The sequence below is a fragment of the Vombatus ursinus genome, unplaced genomic scaffold, assembly GCF_900497805.2.
Source record: "Vombatus ursinus unplaced genomic scaffold, bare-nosed wombat genome assembly UNPS02014773.1, whole genome shotgun sequence".
NCBI lineage: Eukaryota > Metazoa > Chordata > Mammalia > Diprotodontia > Vombatidae > Vombatus > Vombatus ursinus.
In genome coordinates this window covers 12,671,754-12,685,271 of record NW_020954551.1, presented here as the reverse complement: position 1 = coordinate 12,685,271, position 13,518 = coordinate 12,671,754, and the positions used below count along the sequence as shown (strand labels likewise).

General features: G+C 38.3%; 1 protein-coding gene across 2 annotated transcripts in view; it reads right to left on the bottom strand.

Moving 5' to 3' along the window:
- SLC25A26 (solute carrier family 25 member 26) overlaps positions 1–13,518 on the bottom strand; it is a 160,513-nt gene that overhangs the window by 48,387 nt on the left and 98,608 nt on the right. The window contains exon 6 of one of the 2 annotated variants that reach the window (XM_027863848.1): positions 10,035–10,871. The exons of the other annotated variant lie outside the window; for it this stretch is intronic. Coding sequence (XP_027719649.1) covers positions 10,650–10,871 — 222 coding nt within the window. The 3' untranslated portion in view covers positions 10,035–10,649. Of the gene's footprint in view, positions 1–10,034; positions 10,872–13,518 lie in introns of those variants that run through there. 2 annotated transcript variants of the gene reach the window in all.

The window sequence follows — 13,518 nt, the reverse complement described above, 5'->3', positions numbered from 1 at the left end:
GATAGAATGGACAGCAGGTGGGCCAGGGTAGCTGGATCATAAAGAGGAGTGAAGTGTAAGAAGACTGCAAAGGTGGAAAGGGGCCAGGTTATGAAAAGCTTTAAATATAGACCAGAAGCTTAGTTAATATTCTTAATAGTCTTAAAGGCTGTAATAAATGAGGTTCCTTCTAAAATTAACTTTACCTGCCTCTCTCCTGTCTCCTCTCTCTGTAACATGTGAAAATGATAATCCTAAAACAAACATCTGACCATGCCATCTCCCTCTTTCCCATTATAATTTGTCAATGGCTCTCTATTGCTCCAAAATAAAATAAGAGGCCTCTGCCTTATTTGTGTTTTGTTTTGTTTTGGTGAGGCAATTGGGGTTAAGTGACTTGCCCAGGGTCACATAGCCAGCAAGTGTCAAGTGTCTGAGGCCACATTTGAACTCAGGTCCTCCTGACTCCAGGGATGGTACTCCATCCACTGTGCCACCTAGCTGCACCCCCTCCCCACCTCCTCCCCCCGCCTAGCTTTTAAAGATCTTTACGATCTACCTTCCAGTCTTATTCCCTAATATTCTCCTTCGTACACTCTTTGCCTCTTGGCTTCCATGGCTTTAAGACTCAGCTGAAACCCCAGCTCCTACAGAGACTTTTCCTGTTCCTCCCACTCCCTGCCAACCTCTAGTGTCTGGTATACAGTCAGTGCTTAATAAGGGCTTGTTGACTGACTTATAGATCCTAGACCATCTAGAAGGGAAGTGAAGGCCTTAGCCAGGACGAGGCTAGAGAGAAGAGGTCATATGAGAAAGATGGTGTAGAGACAGAAAACAGCCAGAGATGACTCCAAAGTTATAAGTCTGGATGATGAAGGAGGAGGATGGGGGAGAAGAAACTACTAGTTCTTGGTTCCAACGGACCTTCCAGGTGGAACTGTCCAACAAGGGTCAGCAGCTCTGTGGGGAGGTTAGGGCAGAGATGGAGATTTGGAGAATGGCTGCATAGAGGTGACAATGAAGCCACGAGAGGGGATGAGAGGAGAGAGAGAGGAGGGCCAAGGACAAAAATCCTGGGGAACACATATAGTTACTGATTGGGAGGAGGGCAGAGAGCCATCAAAGGAGATGGAGAAGATCGTATTAGGCTCAAATTCTGTTTGCTTCTAAAAAAGTGTGGTTTCAACAGCAGTGCTTTCTAACTCTACAACATCAAAGACCATCATTCTGAGTTTATCCATCTATAATCAAGCATTTCTACATATCCATGACTAGATAAGGTTGCACATTAGCCACTTACTCTCCACTACTTAGACTGAGGGTCTAGTGATTATAGGATTGTAGCTTTCAAGATGGAATTGACTTTAGATATCAATTTCCTCATTTTATAGGTAAGGAAACTAAGGGCCAGAGAGTGATTGGCCGAGGGTTACACAGTTACAGAGTAGCAGAGTCAGGATTAAAATCCAGATCCACTAACTCTAATCGAGTCCTCTTTCCCATGCGCCATGCTGCCTTGCATACAAGGAAAACAATATGTACAGAAAGCTCTATTCATGTGTGAAATTTCAAAGAAGTTGCTTCCTGGTGATTTTATTTAACAATGAACATTTACTGGGACTTGATAATACTCAACTCTAGCACCTGGATAACATTACCTAAAAATGTAAAACTATCTTCTTAAAGTGACTATGAAAATTATATCTTAGAGATAAATACAAACTATTAAGAATGAAAAGAATACAGCAACAAAACAAAAAAGAAAAAAACCCAACAGTGTTATAGACATAGATGGAATGTACACTGTCAAATGTAAAGAGAAAACGCACCTCATTTTTTAAGAACGAGAATGTGTTCACACTTATCAGATTGGCCAAGATGACAAAACAGGAAAATGATAAATATAGGAGAAGATGTGGGAAAATTGGAACACTAATGCATTGTTGGTGGAGTTGTGAAATGATCCAACCATTTTGGAGAGCAATTTGGAACTATACCCAAAGGGCTATAAAAATGTGCATACCCTTTGACCCAGCAATAGAACTTCTAGGGCTATATCTCAAAGAGATCATACAAATGGGAAAAGGACCCACATGTACAAAAATATTTATAGCAGCTTTTTTTGTGGTGGCAAAGAATTGGAAATTAAGAGGATGCCCATCAATTGGGAAATGGCTGAGCAAGTTGTAGTATATGAATGTAATGGAATACTATGGTGCTATAAGAAATGATGAACAGGTTGACTTCAGAAAAACCTGGAAAGACTCGTATGGTCTGATGCTGAGTGAAGTGTGCAGAAACAGGAGAACGCTGTACACAATAACAGCCACACTGTGCGATGACTAATATTGATTAAACTTAACCCTTCTCAGCAGTACAAGGATCTGACATCTCCAAAGGCCTTGTGATGGAAAATGCTATACATAAAGAAGAAAGAACTATGGAGTTTGAATGCAGATCGAAGCATACTATTTGCTATTTTTTTTTCTGTTGTGTTTTGTTTCCTCTTTCTGGTGGTTCCTCCTATTAGTTCTAATTCTTACTTGCAACATCACTAATGTGAAAATATGTTTAACAGGAATGTATATGTATAGCTTATATCAAATTGTGCACCGTCTTTGGGAGGGATGGGGAGAAAAATTTTAAACTCAAAAGCATACGGAAGTGATTGTTGATAAATCAAAATAAATTAATAAATAAAAAAAAGAACGAGTATGTGTTATATTGGTTGTGACTCTTAGAAATGCAGTTGAAACCATGGTCAGAAAAGCTGGGCATTCAATTCAGGGGAAATTTCTTTTCTTTCCACACTGATTCGGCCTATTTTCCATTTTCTTTCATTAACCAAGATATTTTAATTTTTTTGGGTTCCAATAATCATCTTTCTTCCTTTTGAAAAAATGAAATGGGGAGTGGGAGGGAGAGAATTCAAAACTCAAATTTTTAAAAAAACTAATATTATAAATAAATACATGAAAAAGAAAAGAAAAAACAAAATGTTGAATTCCTCATTCAGCAATTCAGATAATTCATGGACATAAAATAATTGACTCAAAGTTGACATTTTTTCATGGATACATACAATGTAAATGAGGAAGTTGGGGGCTCGGGGAGCATATGGGCCTGTGATTTATCAGTATACAGAACTTCTAGTGTGGGAACTTCCTCCACTGATATCCATTAGTCACACACCTATAACTTACAGTCTCAGAGCTTCCAGGACACTGAGAATGTAAGCCTTTTGGCCACACAGCCAGTATGGGTCAGAGGTAAAACTTGAACCCTGACTTTCAGACCCAAAGGTCTCTCCTTTCAAATGTGAAAGTTACTTCTCTTTTTCCCATGTACTGGCTTAGAAAGTGTACAGGGGTCATGAGAATGGTTTGGGCATTTGGATAACAAAATACAATTCTTATCAAGATACTACAATTTCCACACACAAAAAGCCAACAGATGATCCAGTATGGAGCTCGCATGTAACTATAATCCCTCCAACAACTTACCAGAGTTACTCCTTCCTATAGCCTCTGGAGTCAAGTCATTAACAAGGACAGGTCTGCTCTCTTTTCTACCCACAATTCCCTTTTTCCTTTTTATTCATTACCTAAAATTTTTTTTTTACTCATTTTTCACTTAAATACAAAAAGACAAAAAAAGAACATTTCCACATACACAGCACAACACAAAAAGAGGATTCAATATAAAACCACAAATTTCTACTTCACACTGTTTACTTTTAAAAAACCAACTCTATAACAAATACTATGCATCATTTCTAAAGCTACCCTGCTTTTTTGTGCTTCCTTCTAAGTTTTCTTTTGTTCTCTTCCTGCACTTTTTCTTCCTCCCTCCCTCCCCACCCTGCCCTAGAGAAGGCTACCATTAGACACAAACATGTGTATTTATATAAAACCACACTATACTTATTTCTATTTATCAATTCTTTCTCTGGATGTGGATAGCATCTTCCTTTGTAGTAGATTTGAGTATTTACAATACTCGAAATGACTTAGTTGTTCAAATTGTTCTTAGAATAATATCGCTGTTACTGTGTACAATGTTCTTGTGGTTCTGCTCATTTCACTCCTCATTACTATTTCATGTCTTACTGTGTTTTTTTAAAATCAACCACCTGATCATTTCCTATACAGCAGTGGTAATCTATCACAATCATATACCACAACTTATTTAGCAATTTCCCAATTGACAGGCATCCCCTCAATTTCTACTTCTTTGCCACCACAAAGAGAGTTGCTATAAATATTTTAGACCATATACTTTTTTTTTCCTTTTCCCCAATCATCTTGGGAAACAGACCTAATTGTGGTATTATCGGGTCAAAGGGTATATAGTTCTATAACTTCTTGGGCATAATTCCAGATTGTTGTCCAAAATGGCTGGATCAATTCACAGGTCCACCAACAGTGAATTAGTGCTCCAATTTTTGCACATCCCCTCCAATATTTGTCACTTTCACTTTCTATCATTTGAGCCAATATGATAGGTGTAAGATGCCATCTCAAAGTTGTTTTAATTTGCATTTCTCTAATCAACAGTGATTTAGAGCATCTTTTAATGACCACATATGGTTTTGAATTCTTTGTTGAAAAACTGCTTCTTTATGTCCTTTGACTATCAATCAGGAAATGACTCATATTCTTACAAATTTGACAAAGTTCTTAATATATTTGAGATATGTGACCTTTATCTGAGAAACTGTCTATAAAAATTTTCTCCCAGTTTTGTTTTCCTTCCAATTTTGGCTACATTGGTTTTGTTTGAACAAACCCTTTTTAATTTAATACAATCAAAATTATCCATTTTACACCTCACAATGCTCTCTATCACAAGTTGTTCTCCTATCCATAAGTGTGATAGGTAATATGTAATTTTCTTGTGATTTCTCCCTTTCTATCTAGGTCATGTATCCATTTTGACCTTATCTTGGTAAATGGTGAAAGATATTGTTCTATGCCCAAATTTCTACTAGACTGCTTTCTACCTTTCCCAAAAATTTTTTACCAATTAATGATTTCTTATCCTTAAATCTTAAATCTTTAAATTTGTCAAACACAAGGTTACTATAATCATTCGCTACTGTGTATTGTATGTCTACTCTGTTTCACTGATCTACCTTAATATTTCTTAGCCAGTACAAGATAGTTTGATAATTACTGCCCTACTAATAGAGTTTAAGATTTAGTACTGCTAAACCTCCTTCCTTTACATTTTTCCATTAATTCCTTTGATATTCTTGACCTTTAGTTTTTCCAAATGAATTTTATTATTTTTTCTAGCTCAGTAAAACAATTTTTTGGTAATTTAATTAGGATGGTATTGAATAAACTGATTAGGGAAAATTGTTATTTTTATTATATTAGCTCTGCCTACCTATGAACAATATTTCTCCAATTATTTAAATCTTAATTTGCATAAAAAGAGTTTTATAATTATGCTCCTGTAGTTTCTGAGTTTGTTTTGGTAGATATACTCCCAAATATTTTATATTGTCGGCAGTAATTTTAAACGGGATATCTCTTACTATCTCTTCTTGCAAGGTTTTGCTGGTGATATAGAGAAATACTGATGATTTACGTGGATTTATTTTATATCCCACTACTTTGCTAAAATTATTGTTTCTACTAACTTTTTAGTTGAATCTTTATTTTCCAAATATATCATCCTATCATCTACAAAAAGAGAGACAGTTTTATTACCTCATTGACCATTCTGGTTCTTTCAATTTCTTTTTCTTATTGCTACTGCTAGCATTTCTAACATAATATTGAATATTGGTGACAATGGACATCCTTGTTTCACTCCTGATCTTATTGGGAAGACTTCTGGCTTATCCTTTGCTCTTTGGCAATTGGGGTTAAGTGACTTGCCCAGAGTCACACAGCTAGTAAGTGTTATATATCTGAGGCCGGATTTGAACTCAGGTTCTTCCGACTCCAGGGCCGGTGCTCTATCCACTGTGCCACCTAACTGCCCCCTTATCCTTTGCTCTTTGAAATATGAAGTTCCAAGCCCTTCAGTCTTTTAATATAGAAACTGCTAGGTCTTGTGTTATCCTGATTGTAGCTCTACAGTGTTTAATCTTTTTTTTCTTGTTGCTTGCAATATTTTCTCCTTAACCTGAGAACTCTGAAACTTGGTTATGATGTTCCTATCAGTTTTCATCTTGACATCTCTTTCAGGTGGTGATCAATGGGATTTTTTCTTCTATTTCTATTTTACCCTCTTTTTCTAGATACATAGGTTCCCAAAGTGGGAGATACCACCCCCTGGAGAGGCGCTGGAATGATGGGTGGTGGTGGTAGTAGCCTCAAGTACAACTGGGGGGGGTGGAGTTGAAAGCATAAGGAAAGAAAAGAAAATTTTGAAAAATCATTCAGACATGCTTCATCTGTTGTGTAACAGAGTTAACGTCATACTGATTACGTTATTTTCCAAATAAACACACAAAATGCAAGTTATAATTGATCAGTGGTCAAGTCCACAGACTGGTCTTAACAAGCTAGTGTTGGCAGGCCAGTGTGTTGCATATTGTCAGGAAGTCCAGCATGCATTGGCAGGAATGTGTGCATTTAATGACTTGTTTACAATATAATACCAAACGATTACATGATGCAATAATGCATCATCAAAATTTCAATGCAGGAAAAACCCACAAATTATAATAAATTATTAAATTTAAGTTGTATCATTTCAAAAAATATAAACATATATTTTTTGAAATGATGAAAATTTTTTTTAAACAATCGTTAAAGGATTAAAGAAAGTAGATTTCAAGGGTGGTGCTGAGTAATTTTTTTTTTTTAAAGGGGTGGCAGACCAAGTAAGTTTGAGAACCTCTGTTCTAGAACTTCAGGGAAATTTTCCTCAATACTCTTTTTTTAAAGATCATAACTTTCAGGTAGTCCAAGAATTCTTATATTGTCTCTCCTTAATTTGTTTTCTAAATCAATTGTTTTTCTAATGAGATGAGTCACATTCTCTTCTATTTTTTCATTCTTTTGATTGTTTTATTATTTCTTAGTGTCTTAAAATGTCATTAGTTTCCCCTTCCCTAGTTCTAGTTTTTAAGGAGTTATTTTCTTTTTTCTTTCTTGGGCTTTTTTTTTTTTGTGAGGCAATCAGGGTAAAGTAACTTTCCCTGGGTCACACAGTTAGTAAGTGTCAAGTGTATGAGGCTGGATTTGAACTCAGTTCCTCCCAACTCCAGAGCCAGTGCTCTATCCACAGGAGTTATTTTCTTCCTCAAGTTTTTAGATCTCTTTTTCAAATTGGTTGACTTTCTTTTCCTAATTTTCTTGAACTGATCTAATTTTTCCTCCAATTTTTTCCTCCATCTTTCTTATTTGATTTTTCAAGTCCTTTTTAAGCTCTTCCAAGAACTTTTTTTGACTTGTGACCATTTGATTTTTTTTTTCTGAAGTAGAAGTGGCTTTTTAAACTTTACTATCTTCTTCTGAGTTCGAACTCAGATCTTCTTTGTCCCCACAGCAGCTATCTATGGTCAGGTTCTTTCTCCTTGGGGGATGTTAACTCAGGCTTCAGGTTTTTCATACTGGTGTTTTCTGAGCTCTGTCTGGGGGCTGACCTCAGGCACTCTTCTCCACCCCCAGCCACGGCGAGGGCCCCCAGCCACGCCGTCACCACAAATGCTCTTGCTCCCTGTGGTCTCTCCTGCCGCTGCAAACTTCAGTGTCCCCTCTGCCCTAAAACCAAAGTCAAAGGGCTCGAAATTTCTGTAAGTGCCCACAGCCAGCAGGGTCCCAGACCCTTCTCGCCCACAGTCACAGCCTGGGCCTGGCATCCCACAACAGTGGAGAGCCCTTCAATCCTCCCCCACTTAGCTATCCGACCCCATGCTGGTGAGGTGCAAGTTCCTGAAGCTGAGGCTGCTGCCTTACCGCTTGTGGATCGAACAGTCTGCCTGGAGATATTTGCACTTTAATCAAGCCAAGCCTCGGCCTCCATAGGTCCAGTCTTTCTTCAGGTCTTCCCAAGCTGTCTTAGGAGGACAACTTCTATACCATGACTTTTAATTATTTCTGCCACTCAAAGTTCACTTTGAGGTGATGTTCTGTCTTGTTTGTGGGAGAAATCTGGTGAGCCTAGTATTTCCTATCTTATTCTACCATCTTCCCAGACTCCTCCTTTCCTATTCATTACCTTCTGATGTCCTCATTTAAAAGAAAAAAAGGCAGAGAAAAAAATTCATCTTCCCCAAGCCCCCAAATATAGACTAAAATATTTCTACTTTTGCCCCACTTAATATTTCGATGAAACTCCAATACAGGCTTATTTTTCCTGGTTTTCTGTTTCTTAAACAATCTGTTTTTCTAGTAATAATGCCTCTGAACTATTTTTTCAAGCCCTGAATGAACAGAAAGAAAAAAAAGTGTAAATGACTGGCCAGGAATAACAGCCCTTCTCATCCAACCCTTATAACATTTGTGAAGACTGTTCCATTGTAAAGGTATGTGAAATGAGGAGTCACGCTCAAGGTTGTGACAAGAGGTCAGTGATCTTGTTACTAGACAGGCCAAACATCACCCAGGGAGAACAACACCAAGTCTGCAGGAGGGAAAGGAAAGGAAGATGAAAGATTAAAGAACAGAGAGGAAAAGAAGAGGAAAAAAACAGACAAAGACACATCCAGAGGAGAGGAGAAGGACAGAGACAGAAAAATCAAGTGTTCCTAAGAGTTTGTGGAGGAGAAAGCACAGAATCATAGAACTGCACCCAAAATGAGAGATCATCCAGTCTCTTGCCCAAATTTACAGACAAAGGAAACTAAGACCCAGAACAAGGCAGACTTGCCCCAGAACACAGAGCTAGAACCAGAGGTTTCCTAATTCTATGATGGGACCTGACTTTCCAATCAGGACTAATGCAGGGAGTATAAGACACACAGTCATGCTCCCTATCTGAAGAGCAGCTTCTGTCTTACTGCAGACCACAACCAATGTTAACATTCTGTGTCACCAAGTTAGAAGATTAAAAGTGATAAAGATGTGAATAAAATGCAAATGTATTCTACTCTCATGTTTAATTCAAGAGACCATTGACCTTTGAGGCCAGAAGGTCAGAAAGCCATATGCCATACACCTACCAGTAAAATGGCCAAGCACAGAGCCTCTGATTCCATGAATTAGCAGCTCAGGAGAGTCAGAGAGGTGGCCCAATTAAGTGCAGTAGGAAAACCTGTTAGCAGGGATCCGAGCTGTGGCCAGTTGGCACTGGCTTGAGGGCCAGAAACAGCCATGAAAAGTTACTGCCAATTCCCTCAGAAGCAACCTTTTCTACTGTGGTCTGGTGACATTTTCTCAAAATTCACATACCTCAGGAACCAAGAGAATTTTTCTAAAAATAATCAGGGCCTGACTCAATTTATTACTTGGGTTAATTAACCAACTCATATCATGCAGCCAAGTGAGAACTGAACCTTTAATAAAGATTATGGTCTTTAATACAAGAAGCCTAATAAGAAAAATCAGTTCTCTACTTAATTTTAAGGTTAAATGTGATGGGCATTTTCAGGTAATAAAACCATAACTCTACAACCTTAAACTAAGAAAGTCATTTATCTGGAACCAAAAGAAAAATAAAAAGATCTGTAACTTTAAAAAATGCTTTTTATGTCTCTTGGTGTGTATCTATTTCCCATATAAAGGTAGATTCATGAAACATTTTTCACTAATTCAACCAAACATTTAATAAACACAAAACTTTATTGAAAGTACTGAGGATGTATACTGAAAAAATGGCAGTCCGTGCCTGCAAAGATTTCAGAGTCTTCACAGAGGGAGTAATGATGCACACAAGGAACAGCACACAAGTACGTGACAAAAGCGTCTAAATGGGCTAGACTAGGTGGCCTAGGGAAATATAAGGAAGCAGAAGAAAAACATCTTGGTAGGGCTGTAGGATGTTTGATATGTTTATAAGAAGGAGGTGGAGAGGGGAATGAGCATTTTTATAGATCCTACTACATGCCAGACACTGAACTAAACGCTTTACAAATATTATTTCATTTGGTCCTCACAAGAGCCCTGTAAGGTAAGTACTATTTTCACCCCCATTTTACAGTTGAAGAGACTGAGGCCCAGTGCAGGTCTGAGGTTGGACTGGAGCACCACACCCAGAGCTCTGTGCACTGTGGCAGACCTAGCAGCCTCAAGAACGTGTCATAACTTCTGCTTGCACAAGGCCCGCACACTGGCCTGGGAGTTAACTAAACCATCTCCACCACACAGACTTACTGGATTCCAAGTGACTTCTCCCAGTGGCTTCTTAAGCAGCCAGTAAAGACACTGGACAGACTGAGATGATCTTGAAGCCTCAGGCTTCCAATCCAGGGATTCAAAAAAAGACCAAAGTGAACCAAAAAAATGAGACAAAATAAAGGCAGATGAAATTTCACAGGCATCAAAGTGAAGTCTTACAGCTAGGATAAAAAATAGCCTAAAATGGAATGTGCGGCAGTTCTCCAACAGTGTGTCCACAAAGGATCTGGGGGGCCCTGTGCGAGGTGACCAGGATCCAGCAGCCAGGTGAGCTTGTCCAGTTTCAGGCTGTAGTCCAAGACACCTTGCATTCTGATGGGCCTGATGTCTCTGCCGTCTCCTGCCTTGACTTAGCACATATGGGGAGGGGGCTCAGTTCTGGGCGCCGCGTTTTAGGATGGACACTGACACTTTGGAGAGTGGCCTGAGGAGGCCAATCAGGACGATGAGGGATATCGAGTTAATGTTCTTATTCCCTGAAGGGACCTGGAGAAGACAAGACTTCAGTTGGACCACACAGCTGTCTTTAAGTATCTGGAGGACCGGCATCAAACAGGGATTAGAAGTATTCTGCTTGGTCCCACAGGACGGGACCTGGAAAAATGGGCAGATGTTAGAAGAGGTAAACTGAGGTTTGATGTAAAGAAAAATTTGCTAATTATTTGTCATCAGTAAGTTAAAAGTGGTGCCCCAGAAGGCAGTGGGTTTCCCATGCCATCTTTTAGCAAAGGCTAGATGACCACTTAGTGGGGACGCTGTTGAGGAAAGTCCTATTCAGGCACAAAGGATTCCAGACTGGAGTTCTTCAGCCTCTGGTTGTGTGACCCCTTTGGCACTTACGGACTCCATAGTAATTTAAGCCCTTTGGCCCTCAGATTTCTCATGTAATGATAAAATCGGAATAATATGGCCTGTTTTTTTATTTGTTTTTGTTTTTTAAATTTTTTTTCTATTTTTTTTTTTACGGTTGCTATTCATATTAATTTATTTATTTTTAGTTTTTACATTCACTTCCATATTCTGAGTTCCAAATTTTCTTCCCATCTCATTCCTACCCCCTCCCCAAGACAGTGTGCATTCTGAATACCCCTTCCCCTAATCTGCCCTTCCTTCTATCCCCGTCCCCCCATCCCCTTCTCTTTTCCTGTAGGGCAGGATAGATTTCTATACCCCATTAAATATGGCCTGTTCTATCTGCCTTACAGGGTTGTTATGACAGCCAAAGAAGCGAATGTGCCTCTACTGCTAAATTCTTTAAATATTCTGTGACCATTATTATAATTATCATTATGACACACCAGCCCTCTGTGTTAGAGAAATGGCATCAGTACACATTGGAATGGAAGAGAGAGAAGCTTCTTAATGAATGAAATTCCTAATTTTTCAGCCAACTTTATAAATATCTAAAAGACATAACAGTGTTCAAAATAAGATGCCTTTTTGGCATGATGGAATTCTTGCTTTGATAGCATTCTACAATGAGAAAAAAATAGCTAAAGAATTCATAGTGCAAAAAGGTTATAGTCTTTCTACAATGCAGAAAATTTATAGTCTCAGCAAGGTTAATGATTTTTCAAGTGGGATTTTATTATCATTATTATTGCTGTTATCAATTTTTTTAAAATGGCAGTTTGACAATAGCTCCAAAATACACTTGGCACCCGAGATAGCAAATTAATGAAGAAGTGGGAAGGTTTGTTACTAACTCAAATGGATTTGTAAAAGTAAGTATTTGCATATAGCAAGACCTTTGAACTAAAATTCTCAGAAGGCCTGCAGAGAGAACATGCCATAATTTACTTTGTTCTCTGCTAATTATAAAACATAGACTAATCAGAAAAATAGTTTTAAACTTTAAAATTTTCTACATTAAAAACCTAGAGGGATTGATATTTAGGAGTGAAATGAGAAATTATGAACATGCAGATGGTATTTGAAAATATAAATGCTTTACATAAGAAAATGTTCTAAGAAGGAACTTCTTATGGGTGTTTTTTTTTAACCACTGCTTAGAAAATGAGCAATCTTTATTATCTAAATTCTAAAGATGTGTATATATTCATAAGATATATTTCTGACATTTGCATCCCCAATGAACTCTGAGCCCCTCAAAATGACCGTCAAAACTCAAAATTAGACTATGAAGATACTTTTTACTGCATTTATGTAGTAAAATCTCCTATTTCCCCAAATAAGTGAAGAACTCCAGAGTTTGGGAATTCATCCCGTTTTTGCACAATTTGCCCTCGTCCTCATTCTCGACTTCCCTAAGTAAGCCTTTACATTGGGCAATGATTCCACTTTATACTGTGAATGTAGTAACAATCATATTGAGTAATTTCACTTTTCCCCTCATCATAAACATGGCTGCCAAATATCAGAACCAGAATAACGACAAACAAGTGGAAAAACTTGCATGTCACCCAAGGCACTAAACGAAGTCACGAGGAAAAACATTCTAAACATTTAAAAGATGTTTATAGCAGTGTTCAAAGGGAAAGGTCTACTGCATGTGATGGAAATCTTGTTTTTCTAGCAGATTCAAATCAAAGGAAATAAAACACACTGGTTCTCTCGGCTGAATATAAAATTCAAGGCTTATAATTAATAATCATAGTAAATCTTGGTGTTTCTAAAGAGTCTGTATAGCCATACCATCTCTATGACATCATAATTCTAGGGTGTTTTCATATACAAACGCTCTCACACAGATTCAACTCCCAATAAATTTTAGCCAAGGAGGTCTTGCTTCATAGGTTGCAAAAATACATACTGGAGCCACACCATATCTCTACTGACAATAGCCTGGTGGTTCTGTCTTAAAACTCTGTTTGGGGAGGAGGGAAACGGGAAGGCTGAGTTACTAAAGTCACGGAAGGCAGCACCACTCGCCAGAAGGTTCCCAGGTTCAGACTTGAAAGGATAGCATTCCAATTAAACTTCTCATCACGGCCTGGAATAAGCCCTCCACGGTCTGGCTCCCCCCTTCCCTGGGCCTGGAATGCACTCACTCCTCATCTCTGCCCCTCCTGCCTCTCACGTGATATCGAGGAGCTGGTGAACTCTTCTTATTGAAATGCTTTTGTTTTTCCATACCTCTGTACAAACTGTGAGGCTGGAACAGAGTGTAAGCTCTTTGGGTCAGAGACAGTTCAGTTTTTTACCATGTATTCCCAACATTATAGTACATTATCTTGCATAGAGTAACAAATGCTTGCTGAACACTGAACTTGTGATCTCA